Source organism: Anomalospiza imberbis, chromosome 1 (assembly GCF_031753505.1).
Source record: "Anomalospiza imberbis isolate Cuckoo-Finch-1a 21T00152 chromosome 1, ASM3175350v1, whole genome shotgun sequence".
Lineage (NCBI taxonomy): Eukaryota > Metazoa > Chordata > Aves > Passeriformes > Viduidae > Anomalospiza > Anomalospiza imberbis.
Window position 1 is genome coordinate 25,480,776 of NC_089681.1, and position 27,563 is coordinate 25,508,338.

At 41.2% G+C, this 27,563-nt stretch overlaps 1 protein-coding gene across 1 annotated transcript in view; it reads right to left on the minus strand.

Moving 5' to 3' along the window:
- The window catches only part of NECAB1 (N-terminal EF-hand calcium binding protein 1), a 52,700-nt gene extending 26,330 nt beyond the window's left edge, over positions 1-26,370 (minus strand). The window contains exons 1-4 of the mRNA XM_068185273.1: positions 26,273-26,370; positions 22,873-22,897; positions 13,205-13,313; positions 983-1,008 (exon numbers count right to left, since the gene is read on the minus strand). Of these exons, the coding sequence (XP_068041374.1) occupies positions 983-1,008; positions 13,205-13,313; positions 22,873-22,897; positions 26,273-26,314 (202 nt within the window). The 5' untranslated portion in view covers positions 26,315-26,370. The remainder of the gene's footprint in view (positions 1-982; positions 1,009-13,204; positions 13,314-22,872; positions 22,898-26,272) is intronic.
- Positions 26,371-27,563: the final 1,193 nt, after the last annotated feature.

Here is a 27,563-nt window from a genome sequence, read left to right on the forward strand (position 1 = left end):
ATCAGCTGCAGTAAATCCCATGTGGAGCAAAACCACCTCTCTTCCTCAGCCAGGTTTATACAATTTTGGCCAGATGCTCAACCAGCAGAAGTTGTCACAGGCCAGCTCACTACAGATAAGCCTCTTGTCATGTATTTATAAGCCACAGGGTGAGGTGGTTTTTAGTGGGCTCTTGGCCATGTCACCCTGTGGGTGAACAAAGGAGCTGGTATTCAACTTGACAATATGTTCATCTTTTAAAGGTCTTCAACATTGTTGACCTATGGAAAACTTATCATGTTTCCCTCAGAAATTGTCTGGTGTTGAGAAGCATGATTTTTTTTTTCTGACATTTTGTGGGAAAACCTGCAAAAACATTTGTAAATTGTTTTCTGCTGCAAGAAGCACTCCTGAATCAGGTGCTGTTGGATAAGCTGGAGAGCAAACAGGGTGTTGGGGAAATGACTCACAGCTCAGAATGAGGCACAGAAATGGGTAGTTGGGCCAAAATCTAGGCCTTGCAGGAGTTTTATTGTGACAAAGGATCATAGAACTTGTCAAACTTGCTGTTCTCCCTGGCTCAGGTAGGAGGAAAGTAACGAATTTTCTTTAAGTGGGGTATCTGACAAGTGTTAAAGTGAGAAACTAACTAGAAAAGATATTTCACACTAAGGGGAAATAAAATACAAGTCATCTATCTATCTATCTATCTATCTATCATCTATCTTTATGACAGAACAGATCTTGAATCTCAGAGAGTGTGAAATACTGATTAGGAAAAATATTTTCAAAGTAAATTCTGGACATAGGGAAATTCTGCACATTCTGCACAAAGTCTGAAAAGATTATACACCATCTGCATTTTCCCAGGAGTTCTCTGAGTGGAAATTATTTTCTGTTTGAGCTACAAAGATTAAACAGGAAAAAATAATCACATGGCATGTTTATTTGCACAGGGCTGCTGCAGGCATAGATCATGTTCTTTCCCAAAAAAAGAACTTACCACAGAGCTCTTCTGTGTCAAGATTGCTGGAAAGATAAGAGTATAGAAGGTTAGTGAGTTTAGTAATTGTTTTTTGTTTGTTTTACTGGTAAACAGTGCAACTCAAATACTAGCCTGACTGGGATATGAAGCCCCTGCTTGGGCTGCAGCAGGAGATGCAAGTGCCTGGCTCTTGCTGGCCTTGCTCTGCTGCCTTAGGGCACAAGGCTGCAGCCTTTCTGAAGCTGGCTGCAGGTGCAGCCTCTGTTCCTGAGCACGTTCCCACTGGCACCTTCCTACTCACTGCAAACTCACCCTCAGGTTCAGCCTTTGTGCATCATGATGCAGTGGCTGCTCCTCAGGCCTTACACACTCGTCCCCAGTTCTTGCAGAAATCCTCTAAACACCAGAATTTTTTTGTTTGGGGCTTTTTCCTCCACCTTTCTGCCTGTACTCCTCTTCTGTGGCTGTCATGCTGGACAGCAAGGCTCAGAAGTCTTGGCCTTCCATGCTAAAGAAGAAAAACCCCAGAAACTTTCTCCTGTTTGCAATCCTTGCTGTGCAATAGTGTTCTATGGGAGAGCCTTACAGAAGGAGCATAAAACCAGACATAGCCCATGAGCACACATAATTCCTAAGACTTTCTGACCATGCAAGACCATTTCACCACTACTAGCCTTGGCAAAATTAATAATATGAAAAATATGGATGTACTGCCATATTCCCGTGCCATCATTACATAAATACATAAATGCAGGGAAGTATTCTATTCAATTCAAACCTCTTTGCTTGAAGCAGAGTTCATCTTGATCAACTTTGAAGTGATATTTTCTCTCATGAGCAAGGCCTTAATAGTTAAAAGAAAAAAAAAACATTTGACCTACAGCTCATTACTGAAAGTTAGCATATTGCCTTTCTTCCAAGGAGGAAAAGAAAAAGATTACTAAATAAATTTAAAAGCATGAATGTCCTCTTTGAATCTTGCTGAGGGGTGAATATTGAATGGCTGACTGCACTTAGTATTTTTTCACTTATCTTTTTAATGGAATTTTTAAATTGATCTTTTAATAAAATGATGGCACAGTCCTATCTTAAAATCACTTTCTCCACTGCTAACTTCCATACATCTGGCTTTTATTTCATAAAGGGGAGAAACTGACAGAAATAGCAGGATCCTGGATTATCACAAACTTGCATACTCAGGGCTATAAAAACTTCTGAACACTTTTAATTGATAATGTAAATGAGATTTTTCACACAACATTTACTAATTGAAGGTGATTCTTATCTGGATTCGAACAGGCCAAGTGAGATGGCTGCAAATGAGACTTACACTTGATTTCTCCAATGACCTTGGTGGCAGGTGTAAAGGAATTCACAGTCTGTAAGAGCTGGTGCTGAGGCTGTGAAACTCAACTCTTAGGTAAACAAACTAAGTGATGGGGAAAAGTGCAGCTCCTTAAGGCTGTTTACCACAGATCACAATGGTATCTATGATCAAATGTGTCTGGACAACTCTTCTGCAGTTCAGCAGTTGATTTTGGAACAGTCCAGATGTTCACCTTTTAAATGCAAACTGAAACCCTGAAAGCTGGAAATTTTCCTGAGTCAAAGAGCCTTGACAGGATATGATGAGGTTAAAGGACAGGAGTTTGCTGTTATAATGCTTACTCTTTTTTCATTATCCCTGCATTTTCTGCTCCTTCACATCATCTGCCCTAATGACTTAATGTAAAAGACACTTCTGCATTTCTTAATGCACAGCTTGATAACTGAGTTTAAAACAGCCTTTCACATTGTTAGCCAGTCAAATTCATGCTGTCTTTTCAAATTTTATATTCAAATCCCTTCTGGTCCATGTTCTTTTGCAACATCCTCAGCACCATGTTAGTGACATAGGGCTCAGAGGCTTTCAGCATCCCTGTTTTCAACATTCTGTTTGTCCTATTGACAGGAATGGCACAGCTGCAAATGGACTACCAGTGAAAATGGAAAAGTATTCAGGTGCTGAATTCATTTTCAGTTAGAACTGGACACATGAATAACCAGAAAATATTATCCAAAGCATTTTGTGCAGCAAGCTTGTGAAAAAGCACCGAAAGGTCATAAAGAACATGGATTTCTGTCTAGCATATTTAGTATTTCCTTCTGTTATAAATACCCTTGGAGACTTCATTGTTCTTGGCATCCTGTTTGAAGGGGATGTTGTTCTAGGCAGGGAAGGTATAATTTTGTATCAGTGATTATTTTATTCTCTCTGAAATAATGATATGATGCTTCAAAAACAAGCTGTGAATGAATCTCAGATTTCTTTTGCTGCATACAAACAATTTTGAGCTCCCTGCAAGATGCTACTGAAATAATTAAAGAAATTTGGCAAGTATTTAATAGTACAGGAGTGAGGTGCACACCAGAGGGCTGTTTCTGTAACTCAGTACTCAGGTTTACAGCAGCACATGTTCCTCATTTCAGTAGGTACATATGCCAAGGATGCTTCTGCTTAGACCCTTAATCTGGTAATGCTGAATGTGTTATGAACAATATTTGCTGGGTGACTCACCTCCAGGCTCCAGCCCTCCACTCATGATAAGCAACCAAGTCATAGGGTGAGGAAAATGCACTCACATCATGTCAGAATGATAATTCTCAATTTGCTTTCTGACTACTAGATGCAGTCCTTCTACCTGTCTGTGTCTAAAATGTTCTCTACCTAAAAAACACGAGCTATTGTTAAAGGACTATTACACTGAGCAGTCCTGATCACTGAAAAGTTGATCATATCAATTGTTCAGTGACAGAAAAATGAGCAAATTCACTTGAATGAACCATGGTAAAAGTGCTTATTTGTGGTACCTCTGGAAGTGGTCCAAAATGCAGAACTGCAAAGCAGCTGTGCTTTTGTTCTGCCCGCTACAGTTGGCTGTGAACTGGGGGCAGCCAGGGAGGAGGGAAGGTTAAAGCTATTCCACTCATCCACTGCTGTGGGTCCATGGATCCATCCACTGACCTGACACACACTGTTCTATGGTACAAAAGGCACCTCTAGGCAGGGGAACCAGCAGAAGATCTATGTATTTCCCCTGGACCACAAGAAAAGGCAATATCTTACTGAGCATAGAGTCTGAAATATAAAGCAGTTATTTTATTGAGGAATCCAATACTATATTAAACATTTTATGAACTAACTTACTTTCTTCTTCAGATCTCTCTTCATTCTCAGATATGAGAAGGATTTATCTCAAAAGCTTGAACTAACTATCTTTTCAGTCCCATTTGCAAGGCTTTTTGCTAAATTTGGTTTTAGGGATGAAAGTTTGAAGCTAGTATTGCCTATTGTTAAGTAGAAGCATATAATTTGTGAGTGAAAGGAATTCAGCATTACTTAAACTATGCAAGGGTAACTGAATAGGCATCCATGGACAACCTCAGCTAAAAAGCTGTAAGGTCTTTGCAACCAGAAAGCCTGTGTACCATCTCACTTCAAGTCAGCAAAATGAGGTAACTGCTCCAACACCACTGAGGGTGTTTTGCAAAGGAGTCTTATGTGTGCACTTCCATTTTAAGGATTTTCTGCCTCACAGCTCCTTTGCAGCAGCAAACAACACCTTTTGTTCAGGTCTGTACAAGGTTTCTTACCACTGGAGGCAAAACTGCTTCCAGTAGGATGCAGTGCTGTAGGAAGCTCAGGTGTTGGTCTGGTCACAGAAAAGGGGAAGGAAGAAGAGGGGGCAGAAGTGGGACAAAGCTTCTGTCCCTGGGGAGATGAACTTCCTGCGGCCCTGAGGACACTGCTGCTCTTCAATCCCAGATCCATCTGGACTGTGCACCCTCTGGGCTCCCAAAGGCAGCAGCCAGCTTGGCTCTCTGGGCTCTGACATGGACAGCGGGGCCAGCTCTTTTACTATCCCACATTTTGTTTCACTAAATAATTTCCTAGTTTGCTTAGCTCCAGGCTAAGTGATAACTTCAGAATCATCACTTACTGCTCTGCCTGTGGCAGGACTGAAGGAGAGAATAAAGGGTTTTTTTTTTCTCCTAAGAACTCATCTGAAAAAACAACGCTCTAGTCCTTTGCATTCAGCAGTGACTCACAGGGATGCAATGACTACACAGCTGACAAGTCACCTTAATCATTCCAGCTGTAACAGCCTTTGTGTTCCTAAAAGAGGCTTAATAATGATATTAAAACTTGTGATGTATGCTAAAATTTGTAGTGTAGAACACTCTACAAGGGCTGCAGAGCTATAATTTTTTTGCAGAGTCTGAAGACACAAACCTAAATGAGGAAATGAGATGCAGCATCACAGTGGCTCTTTTGCCAGCGAGAGCAAATTTCAGTTTTCACCCCATAGGAGGGGATAATGTTTCAATTCTGGTTTTGTCACAAAATTATTTAAAAACCAAAAAAACCCCAAAAAAACCCCAAAACGAACGAAACAAAAACCCCCTGAGATTAAATTATTTATTCTTCGACAAAACAAAAAGTTTACATTGGTTTCTTACACTCCTTGGAAATGCACAGGAGCAGGCAATTTCAAAATGTCAGAAATCAAGCGAACAAGGCAGAAGGTCAGCTTTGCTGAACAGGCATCTTCTTTTGGAAAAGGAAGGTGTGTGCCCAGTGGAAGCAAGGTCAGGTGACATGGGAAGGATACAGAGATGCAGCTTGCCAGTGCAGGGAGAAAATTCATACAGCCAAAGATCAACTGGAGTTAAAGCTGGCCAGAAATGTGGGGGGCAATAAAAAGTTATTTTAAATATATTAATGGCAAAAGCAGCATAGAAATAACATCAGCCTGTTACGGGATGGGGACGGGCACCTCACAAACAGGGACATGGACAAGGCAGAGGTGTTTAATGCATTCTTGGCCTCTGTGTTCAACACAGATGATGGACCTCAGTGCTCTGAGCTGGTGGACCATGGCTGTGAGAATGTTTGACTCCCAGTAGACCCTGAAATTGTGTGAGATCTGCTGCTTCAGCTGGATCCCTACAAATCTATGGGGCCTGATGGGACTCACATAAGAATCCTCAGAGCTATCTAATGTCATTGCAAAAACTCTCTAGGTGATTTTTAAGTGGTATTAAAAATCTCCTGGTTCTCTGGGAAACCCAGATTATGGAAGGGACCAGGCCTCCAAACTACACCTACCATTAAGCAACCAGCTTTCTGCAGGGAATCCAATGTTATCTACTGCAGAACTGAAATGGAACTCTTTAAGCCAGCTTCATTTAGTTAAAGGCAACTGAAAATAGTCATTACTGTTTGATTTTTTTTTTCATTGAGAGGGATTGCCATAAAGCTGAATTTCCCATTAAAAATGACCACTCATATGAAAAATTATATTTGCAGCTTGTCTGTCCAACCAGAGGATCTGTTAGTAAATCATTCTTGGTGAACTTGTTTCATCAGTTGTGAAATACTAAAACGTATAGTCAGCTCACTCTGACCAGTATCTTGCCTTTGTCTATGTGCTTCACTTCCAAACTGATTTCTATAACTGTGGTCATGAGAAATCTGTGTTAAAGCCAATAGCTGCAATTACATGTCTTAAATATTAGCAAACCTATCTTTCTGAGGCCAATGCTGCACCATGTACCTGAAATTCCAATTTAATCTAAAAGAACCAGTTTTTAAAAAATAGTCAAACCCCAATATATTATTTTCCTCTTGCAAATTTGCATTCAAAAATTCCTTAAAAAAATTATGCACCTGAAGTTCATCTAATTAAAGATCCTGTCTGTTATGTCATATTCTTCTTAATAATTTTTAAATTTTCTTTGTTTTACTTATTAGTTAATTATTCTTTTCTTATATTGAACTGTGAAAGATCAGTAATAGCATGAGACTGAAACAGGCCTTCCAACTAAAACAAAAAGAAACCATCCAAGGCAGAGATAATTAGTACACTTAAACTGCTGAGGAATTATCATTAAGTTTACAAGCAGAACCTTGAAGGAAGCATTCTGGTCCATATAAACATGCCTTTCATTTTAGTTTCAGTGCACAGTACTGGGCTCCAGGCTCATGGGTTCCCACGGCTGCAAGGATTGCTAACCAGCCTCTTACTCTCTACATCCAATTGTCGCCTTTTGGAGTTTGCTGCTAGGGCAGATGATCTCAGCATTTCTCTTTTGACCCAAGGGAGGAACTGGGGCTCTGTTAATGGAGACCTGGGCAGGTGGGAGGAAGGTTTGCTCACTCTGGGGATGAGTCCCAACTGTAGATGTCCATATGTGCGCCAGCTGTCCAACCTGCCCTGCCAGGCACAGGAGCCCCAATGAATTCTGTGGAATGAGAGGGTTTAACAGACCATCTAGAAGCAGACTCAGAAGTAATTTGATATAACACAGGCATCTAGTGTTGCTTCAAATGCTCTAGCATTTCTCCCACCACCTACGTCCCAACTACTTCTGCTTGTTACACTTTCCACCTTGGGCTGATTTGCAAGTGTGAACATCTTAAATGCCTAATGCCTGAGCAACTGAACTGAAGCCCATGTGAACAGTATCGCATCTTAGGTGCCAGTGACTTCCCTGAGCACGAGGGAGCCTTAGACATCCTGCTGACACACAGGCATGCAAGTGTAGATGTCTCCATAGTGCCATGTCCTACCCCTCCATCTGCTGTGCATGCAGCACGACACACTCCCCATATTCCCAGCATAAGCTCAGTGCTGCTAGTGGCCTAGGCTCTCAGATCCTCACCAAACTCATCTGTGTCTTGTGCACAGTTTAACTTACGCCACACACAAAGGTCTAATGGGGTCTCCCTGCCTTAGGGAGGCTGCCTGCACCTCATCCCTCCCACCTTGTAACCAGGGTCCTGACTAAGGACTTCATCTTACCAATGCATAAAGGGAGAAAAATAACTCTGATTCCCCACAGACTCCTGTGAGTCAGTAATCAGTGAAGCATTTATTGCACTATCTCTCTGGCAGTGCTGCATACTAAACCCCCTTGAGACCTTCTGTGTATCTCCTAGTTCATAACTGTGCCAAATATTCTCATTATCTTCTGACACCTTTTCCCGGAGGATGCCATTATGCTAAAACAATTTCCATGGAAGTCATGAGTGGGGGAAGGGTAAAGGATTAGGGTAAAAGGGAGGTTACATTTGCAATGACTTTTGTGAAGGCTTATTCTCTAAACCATTAACCATGTCAAGGATTCTTGCTGTGCTGAAACACGAGCTTGTCAGAGTTGACATTAAAATTAAGTAGGAGATGATTTACCAAAGAAAGGAGTTGTAACAGCCTTCACCCCTTAAACCACTAATTTCAAACTTTTCCTATATGTTTTTCTCTCCATGTATAAAAAGACTTGTGCTTCTGATACCTTTCTCTACTTTCAGTGCAGTTATTCATACAACACATATAAACAAAACAGCTGTATTTCTGCAGAGCTTCCTCAACTGTGCTTCACCACTGTTTTACATGAAGGATGTTTTGCATTCAGTAAATAACCAGAATGCTCTGAGACAACAGAATATGTGGGTCTTCAGGTCCGAAATTACTTCAGCTCCAAAATTACTACAACCTGCAGACCATGTTTTCCATCACCCTCCTTGTCAGTAAAAAGAAAGTCTTCTGGTGACTTTGCAGCACTCACATTTGCTCCAACACCCTTCCCATTGCTCCCATCAGCCCTGCAGAGCCTCACTAAGCACTGTGGAGCTTGGAGCTCAGACTGGGGGAAGGGAGAGGAGCAAGGAACCACACTGGGTTTCCTTCACCCTCACAAACCTCCAAAAAGGATTTAAAATAGAGTGCATTGAGATTTTTTTAAGTGTTAGGACAAGCACTGACCAGGTCCAAACTGACATTACAGATGTGTAACGTGGATGTCATGTCAAATATATGTCAAATCAGGACAGAAAGATAAGCTCTTCTCCTTGCCCCTTCCCTGCTCACAGACATGAACTCATATTGGTCTAACTCTTACTCTGGGGGCTTGGCTCCTACTCAGGAAACTGTGGGGATCTACCTTGATCTCCTGATAACTTAAAAAGAGCCTAAGATGTTGCCCAGATGCTTAGAGTGTATTTATACTGGGGCTACTTGCAAAACTCTTAATTATGAAAAAGGGGAGTAGAATCACTGTACAAACTCCAGGCTGAAGCTTAAGTCACTGCTCTTGATTTCCTGCCTGTATTTGTTTGGTTGGGGTTTTTTTACGGGTCTTTAAATACAAGACACTACTTTGCAGTAGAAGAAAATGCATGCTAGGAAACAAGAGTCTTTGAGATGTGTCTGTAACAGCCTAGACCTGATCACTTCTGCATCAATGCAAAGCCTTTCCTTCCACTGGCAGTGTGAGCGCATCTGAGTGTGGACTGTCCACAGCTGCTTCTTTATACCATTTAATGGTATGTGATTGCCCAAAGGTTTCATGAGACCCTGGAAAGCACAAACAGAAGTGACTCTCAGTGGCAGTCAAATGCCTAATTTGCTTTCAGCTTTACTCTGAAGTAATGACAATACTGGAAACTGCACTTACAGAAGAATGGTTAACTGCTACTCCCCTAAAGCAGTCACCTTGTACTAATTACATGTCAGGAATGCTCATTGTATGGCCTAATCCCCTTCAAGAAAGGTAAATCACTAATCACTAATTACCTTCAAGAAAGGTAGAATATCATAGGAGTACTAAAAGATGGAAAAATAAATTCCTTTTTGCATGGATACGCTACTTCACCTAATGTGGTTGTCTTATGCATTTGTTTCTGGCTGTATCCAAAGGAAAAAAAGAAGCTAAAAAAATTAGGCAATCAATTTGTACACTGTGTCTTTAATGGTATTTATTTAATATTTCAAATGTTAGAAAAAGATAAGGTAGAGATTTTTAAATAGAAAGAAAAATAGTATGCATGGAAATACCTCCATAAACTGCCAAATATATGTCCAAATTATGTACTGAGGAAATAACCTCAGCTAATGCAAATTTTCAGTAAAAGCAATGATCTGCCCTGAATGAATAACCTGTACTTTAAGGTATATATATATATAAAAATGCACATTTAAATTCATCCTGTCATAATAAACTCCTATTCAACCTATGTCTTGGAAACTTGATGCGGCAGTAACTAATTCTTACTCATCTGTGTTTTTCCTGCTGATTAGGCACTAATTTACTCTTCTTTTGCTCTGTAAAAAGAGAACACCTGACTGCTTCAAATACCAAGGTGCAGAGATCCTAGTCAGTCAGGCAGACACAACCTGAATTACTGGGAAGTTAAACCCTCTGTTATTTTCCCTGCTATCACATTGGAAATGGTAATTACTCATTTCAGCAGTCTTCCACAGCCTATTTGCTTTGTGACAAGCATGTTGCATTAGCTTGGATCGGTCTTTTTAAAAGTTAATAATCTAAATCTCACTCCAACCAGACCAACATTAGGGCCTGTGTAATAGTGGGGTTTAATACCTGCTTAAATTTAGTTCCCTTAGAAGTGTTAAGCCAGTGTAAGTCTTTCATGCTTTGAATCTTTTATTGGAAAATTGCTGCAGCATAGCTGAGAAGGGAATTCAAATTGCCTGAGTTTGTGGTCCATGGCTATCACCTCAAGGCCACATCTCCTTTTTCATCTTCAGGCTTTAAAGTACAAAGACTTGTGCACACAGACAGTGAGGTTTTGAATGATAGTAAAGCTAGAGGATTTAATGCAGGTGGAAACAGCCCAAAGTCTACTCTTGTGACAAGATGGTTACAAAATCTTGAGATACTCCAAGAAATTAACTAAGGAATCATGACATGCTTCCCTAGACATCTGTCCTAGGCATTTACATGTAGTATAAATCACTGCATAATCACAACACTTCCAAAGTATTTCTAGGATAGGGAGCTACAGTCTGCAATTTGTAAATAGTGAAATGAAGCAGAGAGAAGATAAAAGATTTGCCCAGACTTTGACAGTGTCTGCATTTTAATTGGTTAAGAGACACAAAATAATCTGTGCAAATCTCCTCCAACTAGCTACAAAAATGAGCAGAATTCTTTGCCCTCCCCTACTAAAACCAGCCATAAAATACTTCTGAGTTGCATCATTTCCATTTCATTCCCTTAGATAATTTGTAAGTGAAAACTTCTATCTTAAAATAGATGGTCTGGGGATTGTTTGATATGTACATAATTCTTCTAATGCTTACATTAAAACACTTCCCAAGGTTCAATGAACATTTTGCTACTTTTCTTAGCTAGCTCGTTAATTTGAGACATTTTACCATAACTTGCTCTTTTCAGGAAATTCCTGTGAATAAAGATTTTGCCTTACTGTATCTGGTCCATGTGATTTTTTTTTTGAAAGCTATGTTAACAAGGAAATTATATAATTATATTATACTGGCCAAGCTGCCTCTCTTTGCTACATCCATCTGATACTTGGCCTGTGACATCTTGCTGACCAGTTTCTCAAAAGTTTGCAAAGGGGTAGGGGAAAGCTTTTAAAATGTATTTGCCTCTGTTATATATCAAGCCTGGTATAATACTTTTCAAAGTATGCAATGTCACCCTAAAGCCTTTTATCAGTTAAAGACTCCATGAAAAAACACTCAAAAAGCTTCTTGTTGCTGTTTTAAATCCAAGTTTCAAGTCTGTTTTCTTACCCATTTCTAGGTTCTCCTCCTCCTGTAACAAATATTAATCCATCAATACAGAGCACCCTTTCTTCTGGTTCAAGAAGGTAATTTAGTAGTTTGTCTTAATCTTCCACTTGCTCCATTCCCTGAAATACATGAAAACTGAACTCTTCACAGCATGTATTCTGCAGCTTTTGTGCCCAGATTTTTGCAAGACTTTTTCTGGACAGTGAGAATGATCTCTCTCTCAGATGGCTGCAATGACAATTTAATTACCTATTTTCAGTTAATAGCAGCAGCATTCAACAATTGCACCAGTTCTTCAGGTGTGCCTATCTACCAGGAGGAAATAATTTTATCCTCACATTTCTACATATTTTTTCAGATTTATATATTCTCTATTAAAGATAAACTGGTGTAATAATAATAATAATAATAATAATAATATTTCATGAATTAAAAAAAGCTTTACAAATAAAAAACAAGGAAAATAGATGTAGAACATATGTATTTTTTCTTAGAAATCTTGTTTAGTATCAAGAATTTCTGCCCTTATCAGGATGCTGGCAGACAAATGGAATTATGGTAAAATAAAACCACTTACACAGATATGTGGTACATGTGAGGAAGTCCAAAGCTGTGTTAATGAGTCTGGCTCTGAAATGAGATTTTGACTCTGGGTCATTCATTGACCTTCATGGCCATAGGGGCACATTGTTAGCTCATGGTCAACTTGGTGTTCACCCAATATCCTTTTCTGCCAAGATGCTTTCCAGCTGAGTAGGCCCCAGCATATATTGGTGCATACAAGCACAGAATCATAGAATTGTTTGGGTTAGAACAGACCTCTAAAACCATTGAGTCCAACTGTTAACCCAGCATGGCCAAATCCCACAAATACCTCCAGGGTGGTGACTCCCCCTCCCTGTCTCCATCATGACATCCCTTAATCACCCTAAAAATCCTGTAGGATTTTTTGTTCCCCACAAGTCCAACAGACACGTACAATTTCTTCTGCTTACTTCAGGACATTATTTTGGCATAAATTCTAAAAATCTTGTGAATTCTACTACATTTAATTTGATTCCATTTCCCACAAAAGCTGGGTCTTGTTTCTTCCCAGAAGCAGGAATTTGCCCTTCTCCTTGCTGAACTTCATGAAGCTCCTGTCAGCTTATTTCTCTTGTTAAACCCAACCATAATAGGAATATGCCAAGGGACTGCACCAGCACAAGCACCATGTCACCAGACAAGATGGCTTTTTCAACTCTTTACTATATATAATTGCTTCATTTATTTTATTCCCTTCTCAACATCTGCTCCAAGTATTCATCTCAGTATGACTCAGTGGAATTGAGAATTGAGGAATTCATGTTTAAACCTGAAGGAGACCCCAGCTCCTTTTCTTTCCATGGTGGGAGAATGCAGAAAGCATCCAATTTCCATCCTGTGTTCTCAGTACCTAAATCACATTTATTGAAATATGCAATTATTTCAACAAGTTTTCAAAACACTTCCCTTATACAGTTCATAGCCATATGACACAGCCTGGCTTCCTTCAAGCAGCTTTCTACATATAAACTTGTTTCCTAAAATAAGCCTGAGGTCTATTTTCCATTTGCAGGTACAGAAAGTGGCACTGGAATTATAAGAAGGGGACACTTACTCAGTATTGTGTGTATCAATGGTGCGAAAAAGTTCACGCAGTTCTTCTCCACTCAGAACTCCATCAGCAAAGTAAGCTTTGAATTCATCAAAGGACAGTTTTCCATCATCTGAAACAATGAAGAAATGGAAACTGACCTAATTTCATTAATGTCATTTCTTGTTTACTTCATGCAGTAGAAGAAGAAAGTATTAAAGGCCTCTAGGTCTTCAGCTTAAATGTAGAAACTTTGCATTTTAAATGCAAGGGTGATAATCAGCAAACAAAAGTCAAATAAAGATTCACCTTTCTCTGTTGTTTAGAAGAAATCTGAAAGATTAAATTGTACTTAAGTAATAATTTATCTAAATCAATTGAGCCTTTGCATGAAGCATAAAGAAAGTTTTTACAGCCTGTCGCCCTGATATCTTAGGATTTTCTAAAGCCTTCTGAGTTTACATTCTTGTAGAGAACTTTCTCATGCAACTTTCTGTAAACAACCTATTTTTTTGCATTCCTTCATAGAGGCGGAGAAATTTGATAGACTGGTAGTTTGTCCAGTGTCGTTGGAGAGGTGGCACGTTCACCCTCCAGTCCATTGGCACCTTTTGAGAACTATAAGTGATTGGAGTCAGAAGAAATACATTAGTCTCTTCATCGTGACCAGAGCTGTGGTGCGTTGTTTTTCCTTGTGTCCTCTTCTGACACCTAACACTTCACAATTTTTTCTGGGTAGCACTAAATGCAAGTTCACATGTTTCTTTCTTTCCCTCAGTAATATACTGGATCCCTCATAGGGCACCAAAAAAACTGTAGAGGATAAGACTAAGATGTTCTAATCATCAGACCAATCTACAGTGTATTGTGACTTAATTTTATAGTAGTGAAGAATTTATTATAAAGGCAGTATCTAATTCCTGTGACTACATGCTGTACTACAGAAGGCAGATTTGAAAAGTAGACCTGAGAAGTTTAGTTCTTCTTTTACTTGCTATTATTTCATAATTTGACTGGAATATATGACTTCAGATATCTTGAAGAGGTTTCAAAATTGCACAAATTAAATGTCTGCTTCAACAAAACCATTTTGAAATATTTAACCCATTTTGAAATATTTAAAACCATTTTGAAAAGACAGATTGTAGCTGGATCATCATTACAATCAAAATAAAATGTCAAGATCTTCAAGAATCAGAAACCAAGACAGCACAAAACTGCAATGATAACCTAGCTGAGAATCTAAATACATTTGCCATTTGGCTCTGGTTACAGAGAAGGAATATCAAATATTGAGTGTGTTGAGTTGAGTGTTCTCACAGATATGTTTCCTTTGGCTCTTACAATCAATTGCTTAATCAAACCACCTCTGCAGCTTTTTACATTGCTGGGAAGGCTGATTTACATGCAAGTTATATGCATATTCAAGAATACTTGTGACTGAGAATACTCAGTGACTTCTGGCAACTTTCTTGAGATAAACGTATGAGCTTACCCATAGAACAGCCTGGGGTATGACACAAAATACTAAACAAGTCTGTTTTGGTGCTTCAGGATCATTGGATTTATCTCAATCCAGAAAATCACTGATCCACCAACAGACTGGGTAGTTTAACTATTTTCTTTAATTTTTTGTCATCCAAGAGCAGACATTGCCTTTTGGTTCATTGCTGTTTAGTCTTAATAACATTCGGAATGCTATTGACATTGAGTGACAAATCACTGAGATTGTTTCTGGCAAAACACAAGGACTTTTGAACCTGTTTGGTACTTACAGACTTCATACAGTTCTTTTACTAAAAAAAAGCTCTGATTATCCAGGGCATTTCTCTGATTTTGTATGAGTGTAACTGTTTTGCCAGAGCAGCTGGGGAGGGTTTCACTGCCAGTGGCCATCCTTGTGCTTCCTCAGTGCTCAGATGAAGCTCAGATCCAATGCCGAACAAGTGCTCCCTGTGCTGTTAAGCTGAAGATGCATTTGCCTAGACAGCTGGTTTTCCCCCTCCCCCAGGTGTAAAGAACAGCTTTTATTTTAAAGGCTGTGACATGTGTCCTCAGCACCATTGCCCTGGGCACACCTCACTGCCCTTGGAGTGCCCAGATCAACGCTATCTGGTTTAAGTGCTGAGCAGAAACCTCTGTTAGAGAGTCTTCAATCCTTGCCACTGGCAAAGTGACAGAGGAAGGATGAGTAATGAAATAAACTTCTCTGAAGCTATGCATCCATCAGGGAAATCAACCTTCAGCTGTATTTGCCTTGACAATGTTATTTAAGAAGCTGTTTTGCAAGACTTGCTTGCTTTGGTATGTCTTCTCTGACATCTTTCAAAAGAAGGGCTTCTTTATAAACAGGAACAGTCGCCTGTTCTCCTTTGTCTCCCAACTGGCAGACAAGTAAATAAAATTAAAATATAAATAATAAAATGCACCCCCCACGTTGCACTTGCAAATTTAGAAATAGATTCACACTGTAGTTTACAGGACCTTCCTCCAGGTTACAATTGCATTCTCACATTTATTTCAGTAAAATTCACCTATCTATCAAATTGATGGTTTTCTATGTAAAATATGCCCAAGGGATATCCCCCAGCCAGTCTGCTGCAGAAATGCTAATATATTCTCCAGGATATTCTTTGGATAGCTGATGCCTTCAGTAGAGAGCAGTATATCTGACAGAGCAAAGTCACACACAGTCTTTGAGTTGAAAGGTGATTTCAGCGAGTCAAAAGGTATTGAGTGAATAATGGACAAGGGCACAGACATATTTGGAGCCTGTGTGCACAAAATAATGGCAAACGGTGAGACCACAGCTGGTCAAGGAAGTTACAGTGATGTAGAGAAGAGGGATGTCTCACAGAGATGCCAGCAAATGCTAGAGGACAACCAAACCACTTCACTATTTTGGGCATCCTGTTAGGATTGTGAGTCTTTCTAAGCAGTTTAAAAAACCAGTCTTTTCATAGCAGGAGCCATATCAGATGGAGCTCATATGGCTGAACGGCAGCCCTAGGGCTTATGGCACTTGGAAGAGCCACATTGGCAATCAGAGGGGAAAACCACTCTTGGCTAAAGGTCATCCTGGGGTTCACCTCAGAAGGATGTGATTTGGATAACTGAGCCCTCAGAGCTGTCTTAGCCCAATCAGATAGTGCCAAACCTGCCTCCAGGCTGGCAGCATGCACACTACCAGGGCAGTGAGGTTGTTTATAAGCACAGATCTATAAGAATTGTTGTCCCTGTAGGCCAACAATTAGCAAAGGAAGAAGAGAAAACAACAAGTGATATTAATAAATGGAAAAACTCACTGTGGCAGAAAGTATTTATTCACCAGGAAGGTACAACAGGGACTAGGAAATGACAGTGCTCAAAGTCACTTCTGCCATGGGAAAACCAAGGGCCAAAACACAGACCCATTCAGGCCCTCACAATTCTCAATGGGAGCTCAGTTTCTCTTGTGGGTGTTGTGACAGCCCTTTACAGAGTTTTGAATCCCTCTGCCTTTTTAGAACCTAAAGCCTTCAAGTGTTTCATGTGAGCCACAGCCGTCTGCATGGCTGAAGCAAACACACTGGGAAGGCAGCGTGAATGTGGGTCCTCCTCCCAGCTCACCTGCTCCTGGGGACCTGCTGTGGGACTTGTCCTGTGGAAGGAACTGACAGTCCACACTGCTGTAAAAGGTTTGGATCAGATTACTTGAGTGCTATAAGATATTGCCCTATGCACAGACAAAACAAGGTAGTGGGAGGGGGCACATCACAATAAACATAGATGGACTGAACCAGATGCAAAAAGATGAAACCCACGTGATTTATTGACATATGACACATAGGCTGGAATCAGACCAAGAAAGATCTGCCAAAATAACAAATTTCAGTGTGCCAAGGTGAGCATGCTAATAATATCCACTAGGTACCAATCATAAGGGGGCTGCATCAGAAGTAGCACAGACACAGATGAAGATTTAAAGAGTCTGGGCAAATGCACTAAGCTTTTATTGACTCTGATCTGTATTGCATGTTGATAAAATCAGAAATAAGGATTTTGAGCCATTATTCCATCTGCTATGATGGAAAAGCTTCACACAAGTAACTAAGTGATTCCGAGGCTAACAGGGCAAGGGTTTAGGTTATTTCTATAGAATTGTTTTTGGGGATCTGTAGCACAGAGTCCAGCCATGCAGCACTTGAAGGACCCAGAGAGGTGGGATGGGAAATCCCACCCCAAGCTGAGCCTGGGCTCTGGAACAGGATACAGGGTGATGTCTACAGTGGATCCAGATGGTCAGGAAGCAAACAGCAATGTGGTGAGAGTTCATGGGATGTACTGCAAGGGTTTTGCCTTACTAATCTATTCACTGAGTAACTTGGGAGCTTAAATCAGGGATGCAGTTTTAGAGAATTTCTGTTCTCTGGCTTCTGTTCAGAAAATGTGCTCTGCAAAGTCATTCAGTAAATCTGTAGCCAAAACATGGCCACTTTGGGCAACTCAGACCTGGCTCTTCTGGGTATCATTGCGCATCGAGCTTTCCCAAGGGATTCCTGTACATTGCTGTTTTTCTCCAGGGAGGCCATACAAGAGATGGGTCACCCTGTCATGCTGTGACCTCCCTGGCCTGTCCATATGGAGGGGAGAGCCTGTGAACTGAAGCAGCTGCCACTGAGCAGAGCTTCTGGGGCAGTCTCTGGGCTAGCTGAAGACCTCATGAGATGACAGGATGTTATAGCCACAGGTTAGGAGATACTGGCCTAGATAAAAAAGGCTGAAATCAAGGACTTGGTATTCTTTGCCTTGGTATAACTCCAAAATTTTTCTTGGAAAAAAGTTTAACCCTCTAAGTGGCAATTTGTGAGCCTGCAGGCCAATTCTGACAGTTCACTTTAGGAAAGATTCCAGAGATCCCTTTCCCAAGGTGCTTTCTCTGCCTCTCAGAGGCATATTCCCTAAATCCTCAGGCACGGTATAAACTAGCACACTGGTAAACAAGCTAGAGCCACTGAGAAGTCCCAGTCTGAGAACTGCTGCAGTGAGGCAGCTTTCAACCTGCCAGAGCTCACCTACAGACCCATGAGCTGACACAGGTGGTATAAGACTCAGCTGAAAAGTCAGTGTTTATTCTGAAATGTTACTGTCAATAAAAAATGAATAGGAAAACACCTATTCTGATCTCTGCAAAACTGACTCTGGAGTAGGCATTGCAAGATTTCCTCCTGATGATCATACAGGTGCACTTCAGAGGCGTTTTGGTTATTTTCTGGAAATTTTGTTGGTCACTCAAAAGCCTATGATCTGTGAATCAATCCCTTTGGTCACTGACACCAGTGAAATGGACAGGGTGCTACTGCTGCTCTTGCCTTATTTTAAGGAATCCTTTATTTATGACCCACAGTTTTTGTTAGGCCAGTGTTAGCATGGTTTTAGAGCTGGGCTGAAATCCCAAGATTATTGTAATCAATATGCTGCATATATAACCACAGTATTTTATACAGTTCCAGAATTCTACATTTAAAAGCCTGGTGTGCCTGCTCTGTATCTTGAACATCAGGGGTACTGAATAGGACAGAATTCAAAGATTAGTGTCATCTGACCATTTTTAATTTTATAGATCCTAGTTCAAATACATTAAAAAAGATTTATATATTTTAGGGGGGAAAAAAGCTTTCAGTGAGTGCTTGTTTGAAATGTCAGAGAAAAAAAATTAAACCAGACATAAATGCAGTGATTCTGACATTAATAAGATTCTGTTACAAGTCTGCTGGTTGTTTGATATTCAGGTTTGTCAGTCTATGTAGCTTTAGTCTTCTTTTGATTAGTCAGTTTTTAAAATTTTCCCTCATTTGTTTGCAGTCATTCCTGACTGCCTGAAGCATACTGCTTACAGTGTTTCTTACAGTTCAGGCTTTTTGGGTTTTTATGAAAATATCTGCTTCTGTAGCAGATATTACCAATGATGTTTTCAAATATCTTCCTCTTAGGAGCTTTAGGAATGTCTGAGGTATAGTTTTACTCAGTGTTTTTTTCTTAACAGCTGACTTGTATTTACAAATCAATGAAAGCATCTATGCACAAACCATCTTTTCCAAACCTGTCATATTAGGGTTGCCCTCCTTAGGGCATAGAGGCATCCAAGAGCTTGGGGGCAGGAGCTGTTAAGTTTGGAACAAGGCCATAATCAAATACCAATTTGAATTTTGTGGAGGAGAGAGACAGCTGAAAGCTATTCCTCCTGGGGGACAGGGCTAGGAGTCACTCGCTCCAGGTTTGACTGGATGGACACTGAAAAGTGCCAAGGGGAGTCTCAAACGCCAGAGCATGCCATGTTTCCAGAGCAGGAGAGGAGATCCAGACCTGGAGATGGTAAAAGGCAAAGGCAGTGGTCCTCTTCCCCAGAGGGATTGGAAGAGAAATGACCGCCACGATGCCAGCAAAGACAGGGCATTTTTCTCTAGTTATTTTGCGGTGCTCCTTGCCTTTGGTCTGTGTTGAACCATCAGTGTTGAGGCACCTTCCCCTTGTTACTCTTGCAAGACCAAGGGTTACATTCTCAGTAGATTATTATATTTTTTCCCATCTATTTTGACAGTCACACTGTTTGTGATTGGACCTCTGCAATGTAGTCTGTATTTGAAATTCCATTCCTGTGCTAAGAGGGGGGAATTCTGGCAGGAGGCAATTCTAATTGGGCACATGTTATAGCTGCATGGTCAGAAGAGGCCCCTGGGTGACATTCACCAACCCCTGATATAATTTCACTTGACTGCAGGACACTGCAAGGCTAATGGGGTGCCCCACATCCCTCCTGGCATATCAGGGGATAAGAGAGACACCTCATGCAGACAAGCACATGCAGGTGCTGCATTCACACGTGTGAGGCAACCACTGTTTCTTGTGAGATGAGGGAAGCAATTTTTTTTTTTTTTAATTAGAAAATACTGCATTTGGCAGTTCCAGTTTCCCATTTTCTTTTGCTCCCTCCATTGCAGGCTAGGGACAAGATTTTATTTTTCAGGAGGAATTTAATGAATTTGATTTTGTTTTAAATAGTAAAAGAAATTAAACAAAGATTTTTCCTTTTAGCTGGAATTTTTTTCCAAATTAATTCTGTGTGAAATCCACATACTTTCCTTTGAGCATGTGGAGTTCTATAAAGTAAATCTGGCCAAAATTTCATTTTGACATACAGACCGGAATCTTCTCCTTTCCAAAAAGGTCAGCGTGCAGCGTCTCACCTTTATGAAATTGCTTTTTTTTTCCCTCAGGTTTTTCTGTTGCTTTGTTCAACATTATGAACCATATAGTTCTTAAAAATCCTTCCCTTTGCCTTGTTCTCCCTTTAAAAAAATCATATGACCTTTTCATTTATGGGAGATGTATGGATCAGCTCCACAAAAAGCAGAGCTGCTCAGCCATGAAATAAGAACTACTGATGGAGTTTATGAAGCTGATCCTCTCATGGAATCTCTGCATAGCTGATATTTCCAGAAACAGGACAGTAACACAATGATATATGTACCTGGGCTGGCAAAGAAAGAAGCCATTTGTGTGAGTTCATTCACATGGCTGTTTGCTAAAGGACTTTCTTAATTGAACACAGATGCCATAAATTATTGTAGCATTTTTGAGTACCGGCAGTTCAGTGGAATGTCTTGGCTCTTTCGATCTTTCATTTTATACTGCCTTTGCAAGAATATTTGCCTTTCCTTGCTGTGGAAGGCTCACCTGAAGTCCCACAGTCCACAAATTCATAGTAAAAATGCTCATTCAATACTCCTATTTATCAGCTTGATCCACTTTTTTTGATTTTTTTTTTCCTTTCTGTCTAGCAAGAATCTAGTAAAGCTTTCTCTGAAGGTATTTTAATCTCACAAAGTGAATGAGTACAGCAGAGAAGGTTCTATTAACAGTATATGGGAGAATTTAACAGGGCTGTGTCATGGACAGTAATATAGTATTTGTTACTGAAAGCCAATAGTTGATTTCTCGTAGCACAGAAAGGTGACAGTGAAAGTGCAAGTAGACCGGTCATTAACCAAAACTAATAATTTATGGTGACAACAGTGTAAACATTTCCAGTAAGTGGTCACATATCCAATACCTTTCTGAAAACGTATTTAACTTTACAGCCTTGAAACCAATCTCCTTATCAATGTGGCACAAGCCTGTGCATTGCTAGATTAGCAAAGTGGAAGTCCCATGGGCAATTGATGGTTGAGCAAACACAATTAAGGCCTAAAAGCTGCAATGATTTCAAGTTCACAGATTTAAATTAATAGAACTGAAGTGACAGAACTTAAGCCCTTTTCTGCCAATAATATGTTGTAAAGAATCTGTATACAGGTAGGAATACCAGTGACCAAAGTCTCTGGGGCTGATATGGTTTTGTATTGTTCTGGAACAAGCAGGTTTGTCCCTGATATTGGGAGCTGTTCCCCCTGTTTTGATAGCAATGTATAGTAATGAGTTGTGGGGAAACCCAGATGAGGACTGAAGTGCTCCTGACCACCAACGTGCTGCAGATCCATCAGTGCTGGGACAGCACGAGCCCAAAGTCCAGGGCAGGGACACAAAGCTCTAGGGTCTCTTTTAGACTCTGGGGGGTGATGAGGTCTGCTCTGTACCATGTGCTCTGACCCTCATCAATCTTCAGGGCAGATGCACATACATTATCCCAAACACCCCCAGCACATCTGAGGGGGATGCCAGCTGAGCTTTGCTGTGGTGAGCAGGTAACTAAGCTAGAGATGCACCACTGCAGGTGCATGGTGTCCTCCTCCTCCCACGCCAGCCCTCACCTTGGAATTCAACTTGCACCATCACTGCCCATGCAAACAACTGGCAAGCTGACTGAAGGAGATAACAAAGAAAACACTACCAAAAAAACTCTCCCAGTGATGGATTCTGTGGCTCCTGAGCTCTCTGAAGGAGCCTACCATGGTCTTGTGGGAAGTGCCAGTTGCTGCATATGAGCTGGGGCAGGAATAGCAAACAGAAGTGGGCTGTGGAGGTGACATTTCTGTCTCAGCAAGAGTAAATAATTATTCAACATTCTCAGTTATACCACCGAACTGTACAGCAGCCACTTGCTGTCCAAGAGTTCTTCCTTGTAAGTTATCACTAATTTTCTCAATGGTATCCATTTGCCTTCTGTTTATTGAATGCACCCAGTATCTGTTTTCTGAGGATTGGCTGTCCTGCAAATTACTTGTTGGGGTTAAACCTGTCTGATCTGTGGCGTTGACACTGTTCAATGCTTCTCTTGTTAATAAAAACTTTATGACTTCTGTACTATAAATATGTGAGTTGGATTCAAGGGTTTATTCTTCCTACTGACACACTGAACAAATACAAAAACAAGTTGATTTCTGGATGTAGCCTATGGTGTTTTTACAAAGATAAGATGGAGCTACTAACAAGTATTTCAAACCTTCTTGAGTCAGTGTCACAGGAAAACACCTGCATGCACCCAAAGTGCAAATCAAACACAAATGTCAAATGGGAAAACATAAGATCTGTCCTTAAAGAAGCGAAGATCAGATCACAACATAATATATGGCACTGAATCTGCAGGAAACATAAAATTACATGAGGGATGTCTGGTTTTTCTGTTAGGATATTTAAAACATGACTTAAAATGCTGAATTAATGATGGATTCTTTTTTCCAAAGGAAGAGGGCAAGACATGCAAGAAATCTTACCATTCTTGTCTGCTCTTCTTAATATCTAAACAAAAGGAGAGACAAAGAACAGAGTCAATTTTTTTCTTTTGTATGGGTTAATAACAAACAATGTTCTTCTTAGTACATATTTATAGTTTGGGCTCTACATCACATTTTCACAAAGCTGCATAAAATTTTAAAGTTCTTAATGTGTCTTCATCCTTCCCTCAGAGTACTGCTTTTTTAAGTCCTTCCTTGCTGTGAACACTGAAAACCAAGACCATAACAAGAACCAGCTTTATTTTCTAGTTTGTTTATGGATTATAAGGATGATGTTCAGGCACAAAACCTGATACCATACGGCTACCATGATGCTGGATTCAGGTTTGAGAGAAGTGGCTTAAAGCAGAGCAAGAATGATGGCTGGGAGGATGTGCTGAACATCTGAGATGGTGAGAAAGACTCATGGTTTGTGTGGGTGGAGGAAGCAAAGGGGTAAGTCAGGAGAGGAGCTGGGTGGCACAAAAGGATCAGACTCAGTGTCACTGCAATGGGGGGTCATCCAGGAAATGCTGCCACAAGTGTAGGCAAGGCAAGAAAGCAAATCTTCCAAATGTAGTTTCTATTGCTGCTGTGAATATCAATGAGGTGTTTCAAAATGGGCACATATCTTTTTGAGAGCTGACAGCAATGGAAACATTCTCTGGTTTATTAAAATGTTAGCAGCATTTAAGCAGCTTCTCCAGCACATGGCATGACTGCTCTGCTCCTAGAAGTGAAACCAGACAAGATGGATCCAAGTGCCAAGCTCCGTTAGAGCAACTTCATGACTGTTTTGTGTAGGGTGGAGTTGGCTGGGAACCAGCAGAGTTGTGACCCACATCCAGGACTTCACAGATGGTGAACTTTGCATTGGACCAAATTTACAACACATAAAATATGAAATATACTTAGTAAGATGACATTTTCCCTCCCTATTTATCCAAATAAATCATACACTCAATTTTCAGAATAAGGATTTGAGTTTTGAAGGGATGTAGCAGTGGAGTTTCAATTAAATAGAAATGTCCCATAACCATGGGTCAAGAGTGGCAAAAGTTTCTGCTTAAGTAATTTTAAAAATTGATGTAAAATAAATTATTTTATGTATTTATTATTTTTATAATTATTATTTAAAATTTATATTAATTTGTTTTTATTATTTAACCCTCTGCCCCCAACCTTAAGGAGGCATAAAAATCCTTTAGACACTTGAGAGGGATTTTGACAGAAGACCACAGAAGAGGTTGTTTTAGCAATCTCATTTATCACTCTCATTAGGTTTCTGTCTCTGGAGAGAGGTTATTTATAAGAACATTTAGTGACAGGACAGTGGGGAATGATTTCAAACTGAAAGAGAATAGGTTTAGATTAGATGTTAGGAAAAAAATCTTTATGTGTGCTGAGGCACTGGTACCGGTGGCCCAGGCAGGTTGTGAATGGCAGGGATCAAGGCCAGGTTGGATGAAGCTCTGAGCAACCTGTTCTAGTGGAAGGTATCCCTACCAATGGCAGGGGGTTTAGAACTGGATGATTTTTAAGGTCCTTTCCAACCCATGCCATTTTTTTAGTCTATAATTCTATTCCCCAGTGGTATCAGGACCTCAGTGCCTGCCCTTTCTGTGCAGCCTTACAACAAACCTCTTGCTGCCTGGTCTAATTTAGATGTGCTTATGTAGGTGAAGGTACTTCACTGAGGAGTAACCACACATCTACACACCCCCAAATATCTAAAATATCTGTGACATGAATGTACTCTCATAGCAGGAAGGGCCCCCAGGGTCCAGTCCCTGCTTCGAAGCAGGCATGGCTTGCTTTTCAGCTTTTCCTCCAGATATAAGAGGAGAATCACAGAAACAGCCTGCCTCCCTCCTATTTGTGGGTTTGTGAAAGGTATCTGCTTTCCTACAAATATGAACCTGACACTGGTTTAAGAAAATGCTGAAAATGAAACAATTTTATTTTTAATTATCTCCTCTACTTTAGTGAAATTAAAAGTTTTCAGTTTATCAGATAATCTGACCATGTGCAATTTCCTAACCCAGTATGCTAGGTTAAATTGGGGAGTTGCCTGCATTTAATGGTTTTTTAACTCTTTCCTGGCAACTTAGATTTCTCTTCTGTTTTCGTGATGCATGACTAGAATTCTCCCATTTCTTTTACAAGTGGTATTTCTGAGACAAAACAAAAAAATCTGCATTTTCAATATATACTTGAATTGATAGAATAGAAATCAATAAAAAGTCCTATTTAAACGACTTCCTGTGGAGGCTAGAGAAATCAGGAGGTGAGCAGATGATGTCTGATTGAAATAATTTGGGGAAAGGTTGGGTAAATTGAAGTGCGCGTATGAGAGAAAACATCTAGATAAAGAGTCTGTTAATACAGGCTATGCCATTTTCAGCTGATACTGGGTAATAACACAAATACAAGAGCTGGTCTGAAGCAGATCAGAGTTGGCAGTAGAGCTGGTCTCAAGATTTGTAGACCTCACCAAGGTCAGGGGATACTTTGAAGATCTTTGGGTGGAAATTTGCCTTTTACCACGGTTTGCCTTGGAACAAAGAAATGCTCTGTGCTGCGCAAATTTAGACAAGAAAATTTTACAGCTGCGCCTTGCAAGATGCTGAGCCCTTGGTGACAGTCTAGCACAGCACCTCTCAGGGGTTGCATGGCCAGATGCACATCAGGGCATCTCCTTGGGCTCATCCTCAAAGTGCTGAGGGGCTCAGGATTCTCTGCACATAGACCTTGGGCACCTCAAACTCATCAGGGTCTAAAGGGATGGGAAGAACCAGCATGGTTAGTGAAAAAACCCAAAAAACTTGTATAGGGTGAGAAACACTAGTGGAAAGCACCCCCCTCCCCACGTCCCAGTAAAACTAATAAAATTTGAAGCAACTTATTTAGAAAGGTGACTGTTTTGACTGTTTTCACTTATTTAGAAAGGTGACAGAACCTTTTCTAGCCACCCCCAAACACTAACCTGCTCACACATACAGCCCTTAGAAGCAAAAGAGGAAGGGGAAAGGGGAAGGGGAAGGGAATGGGAAAGGTCAAGGGAAAGGGAAAGAGGGAAAGGGAAAGGTCAAGGGAAAGGAAAAGGAAAGGGAAAGGGGGAAGATTCACAGTCTCACTGGGCTTCACCCCCTTCTACCGAGGGAGGAGATAACAAGGAAAAGGAAAAGGAAAAGGAAAAGGAAAAGGAAAAGGAAAAGGAAAAGGAAAAGGAAAAGGAAAAGGAAAAGGAAAAGGAAAAGGAAATAAAAGGGGGGAAGGGGCAAGTATGGGGAGAAAAAAAAAGACAAGAGAAAAAGGCAAAACATAACAAACCAGGTGCCCCTCCCCAGACACTCGCGGGTGCCCTGTGCGAAGGATGGCTTCCATGCCGCGTACTCACATCGCGGAAGATGCGCAGCCCCGCTCCCCGCTCCGCCGCCATCCGCCCGCCTCAGCCGCCGCAGCGCCCGCAGAGCCTGCCCGGGGCCGGGGCCGGGGCCGGGCTCGGGGTCCCTGCGGGGGCCGAGCCCGACCCGCCTGGCGCCGGGACCCCGCCCCGGGCAGCCCCGGAGCAGAGGCGGCCGCGGCTGCCGCTCCCCGCGCCGGGCGGGGGGCGCACACCCTGTTGCGTCCTCGGGGCGTGCTCTGGCGACGCTTGCTTTGTCTCCACGAAGGAAGCTTGGGTCTTGCGGTCTGTTTGCGCCGTCGTTTTGGCTGCATTCCCCTTCCGCACAGTCACTTTTGGGAGATCTTTCCCAGGAAAGCCTCAGGAGCCCATTCCGAAGATGAAGTCTCGGCAGTGCAGGGGGGTGATGGGGCGGCTCTGTGCTTCCACACCGCGGTGCGGGGACGGCCAACAGCTGCGCCCTGCAAAAGCGCTCGGGCTTGTTAAGAAGATGCTGCTTGAATATGTAATATAGGATTTAGAATAAATTCGTTCTCAGACTAAAAAATACAGTATCCTTTTTAATGGACGGGAAAGAGCAATATTCACAGGATGAATTCCTGTCTCAAAAGATAGTTATTCTGATGGATTATTCTGTCTAGAAGATATGCCTTGAACAATAAGATGAATATTCGTCACCAGAACAAGATATTCGAGGGGACTACCGTCTAACAGGATTTCAGCAATCAGACTGTTCTGGGAAAACCTCCGTTTAGAAGCACCACAAGAAAAGAACATGCATGAATATGTGAAAAAGGACAAAAGGAAACGGGAGGACCCCCCCAGAATCCCGCCAAGTCTAGAAACAGTATAAAAAAGACCCTGTGAAATCAGCACCCCGTGAACTGCTGGGGTACGGCGCCGCATTAGTCCGGACCCAGTTCACCCAGCATCGATCGCGTGGCTCGCTGCTGATTTGCTTGTGGCTTTTCCAATTTTACCTTGATTTAATGTAATAAATTCCTTTAATTATTAAATTGACTGATTAATTATAACATAATATATCCATCAAAGTGGCCTGGCCAAAAACCAGGGGCTGCCGGGTCGCGGAGCGCTGGTGCTCCTGCAAGGAAGCAAGCGGGAGCTGTGGGATGGGGCAGGAGAGGGCTCGGCGGGGTGACGGCAGGCGAGGAAGAGGGTCCCGGGGAGAGGAGAAGGAAAGCGGCTCTTAGGGGAGCACCCTCCCAGCTATTTCAGACCCGTGCCAAGAAGTTATAGCATGGACATCGTGTAACAGGGGCTGTGA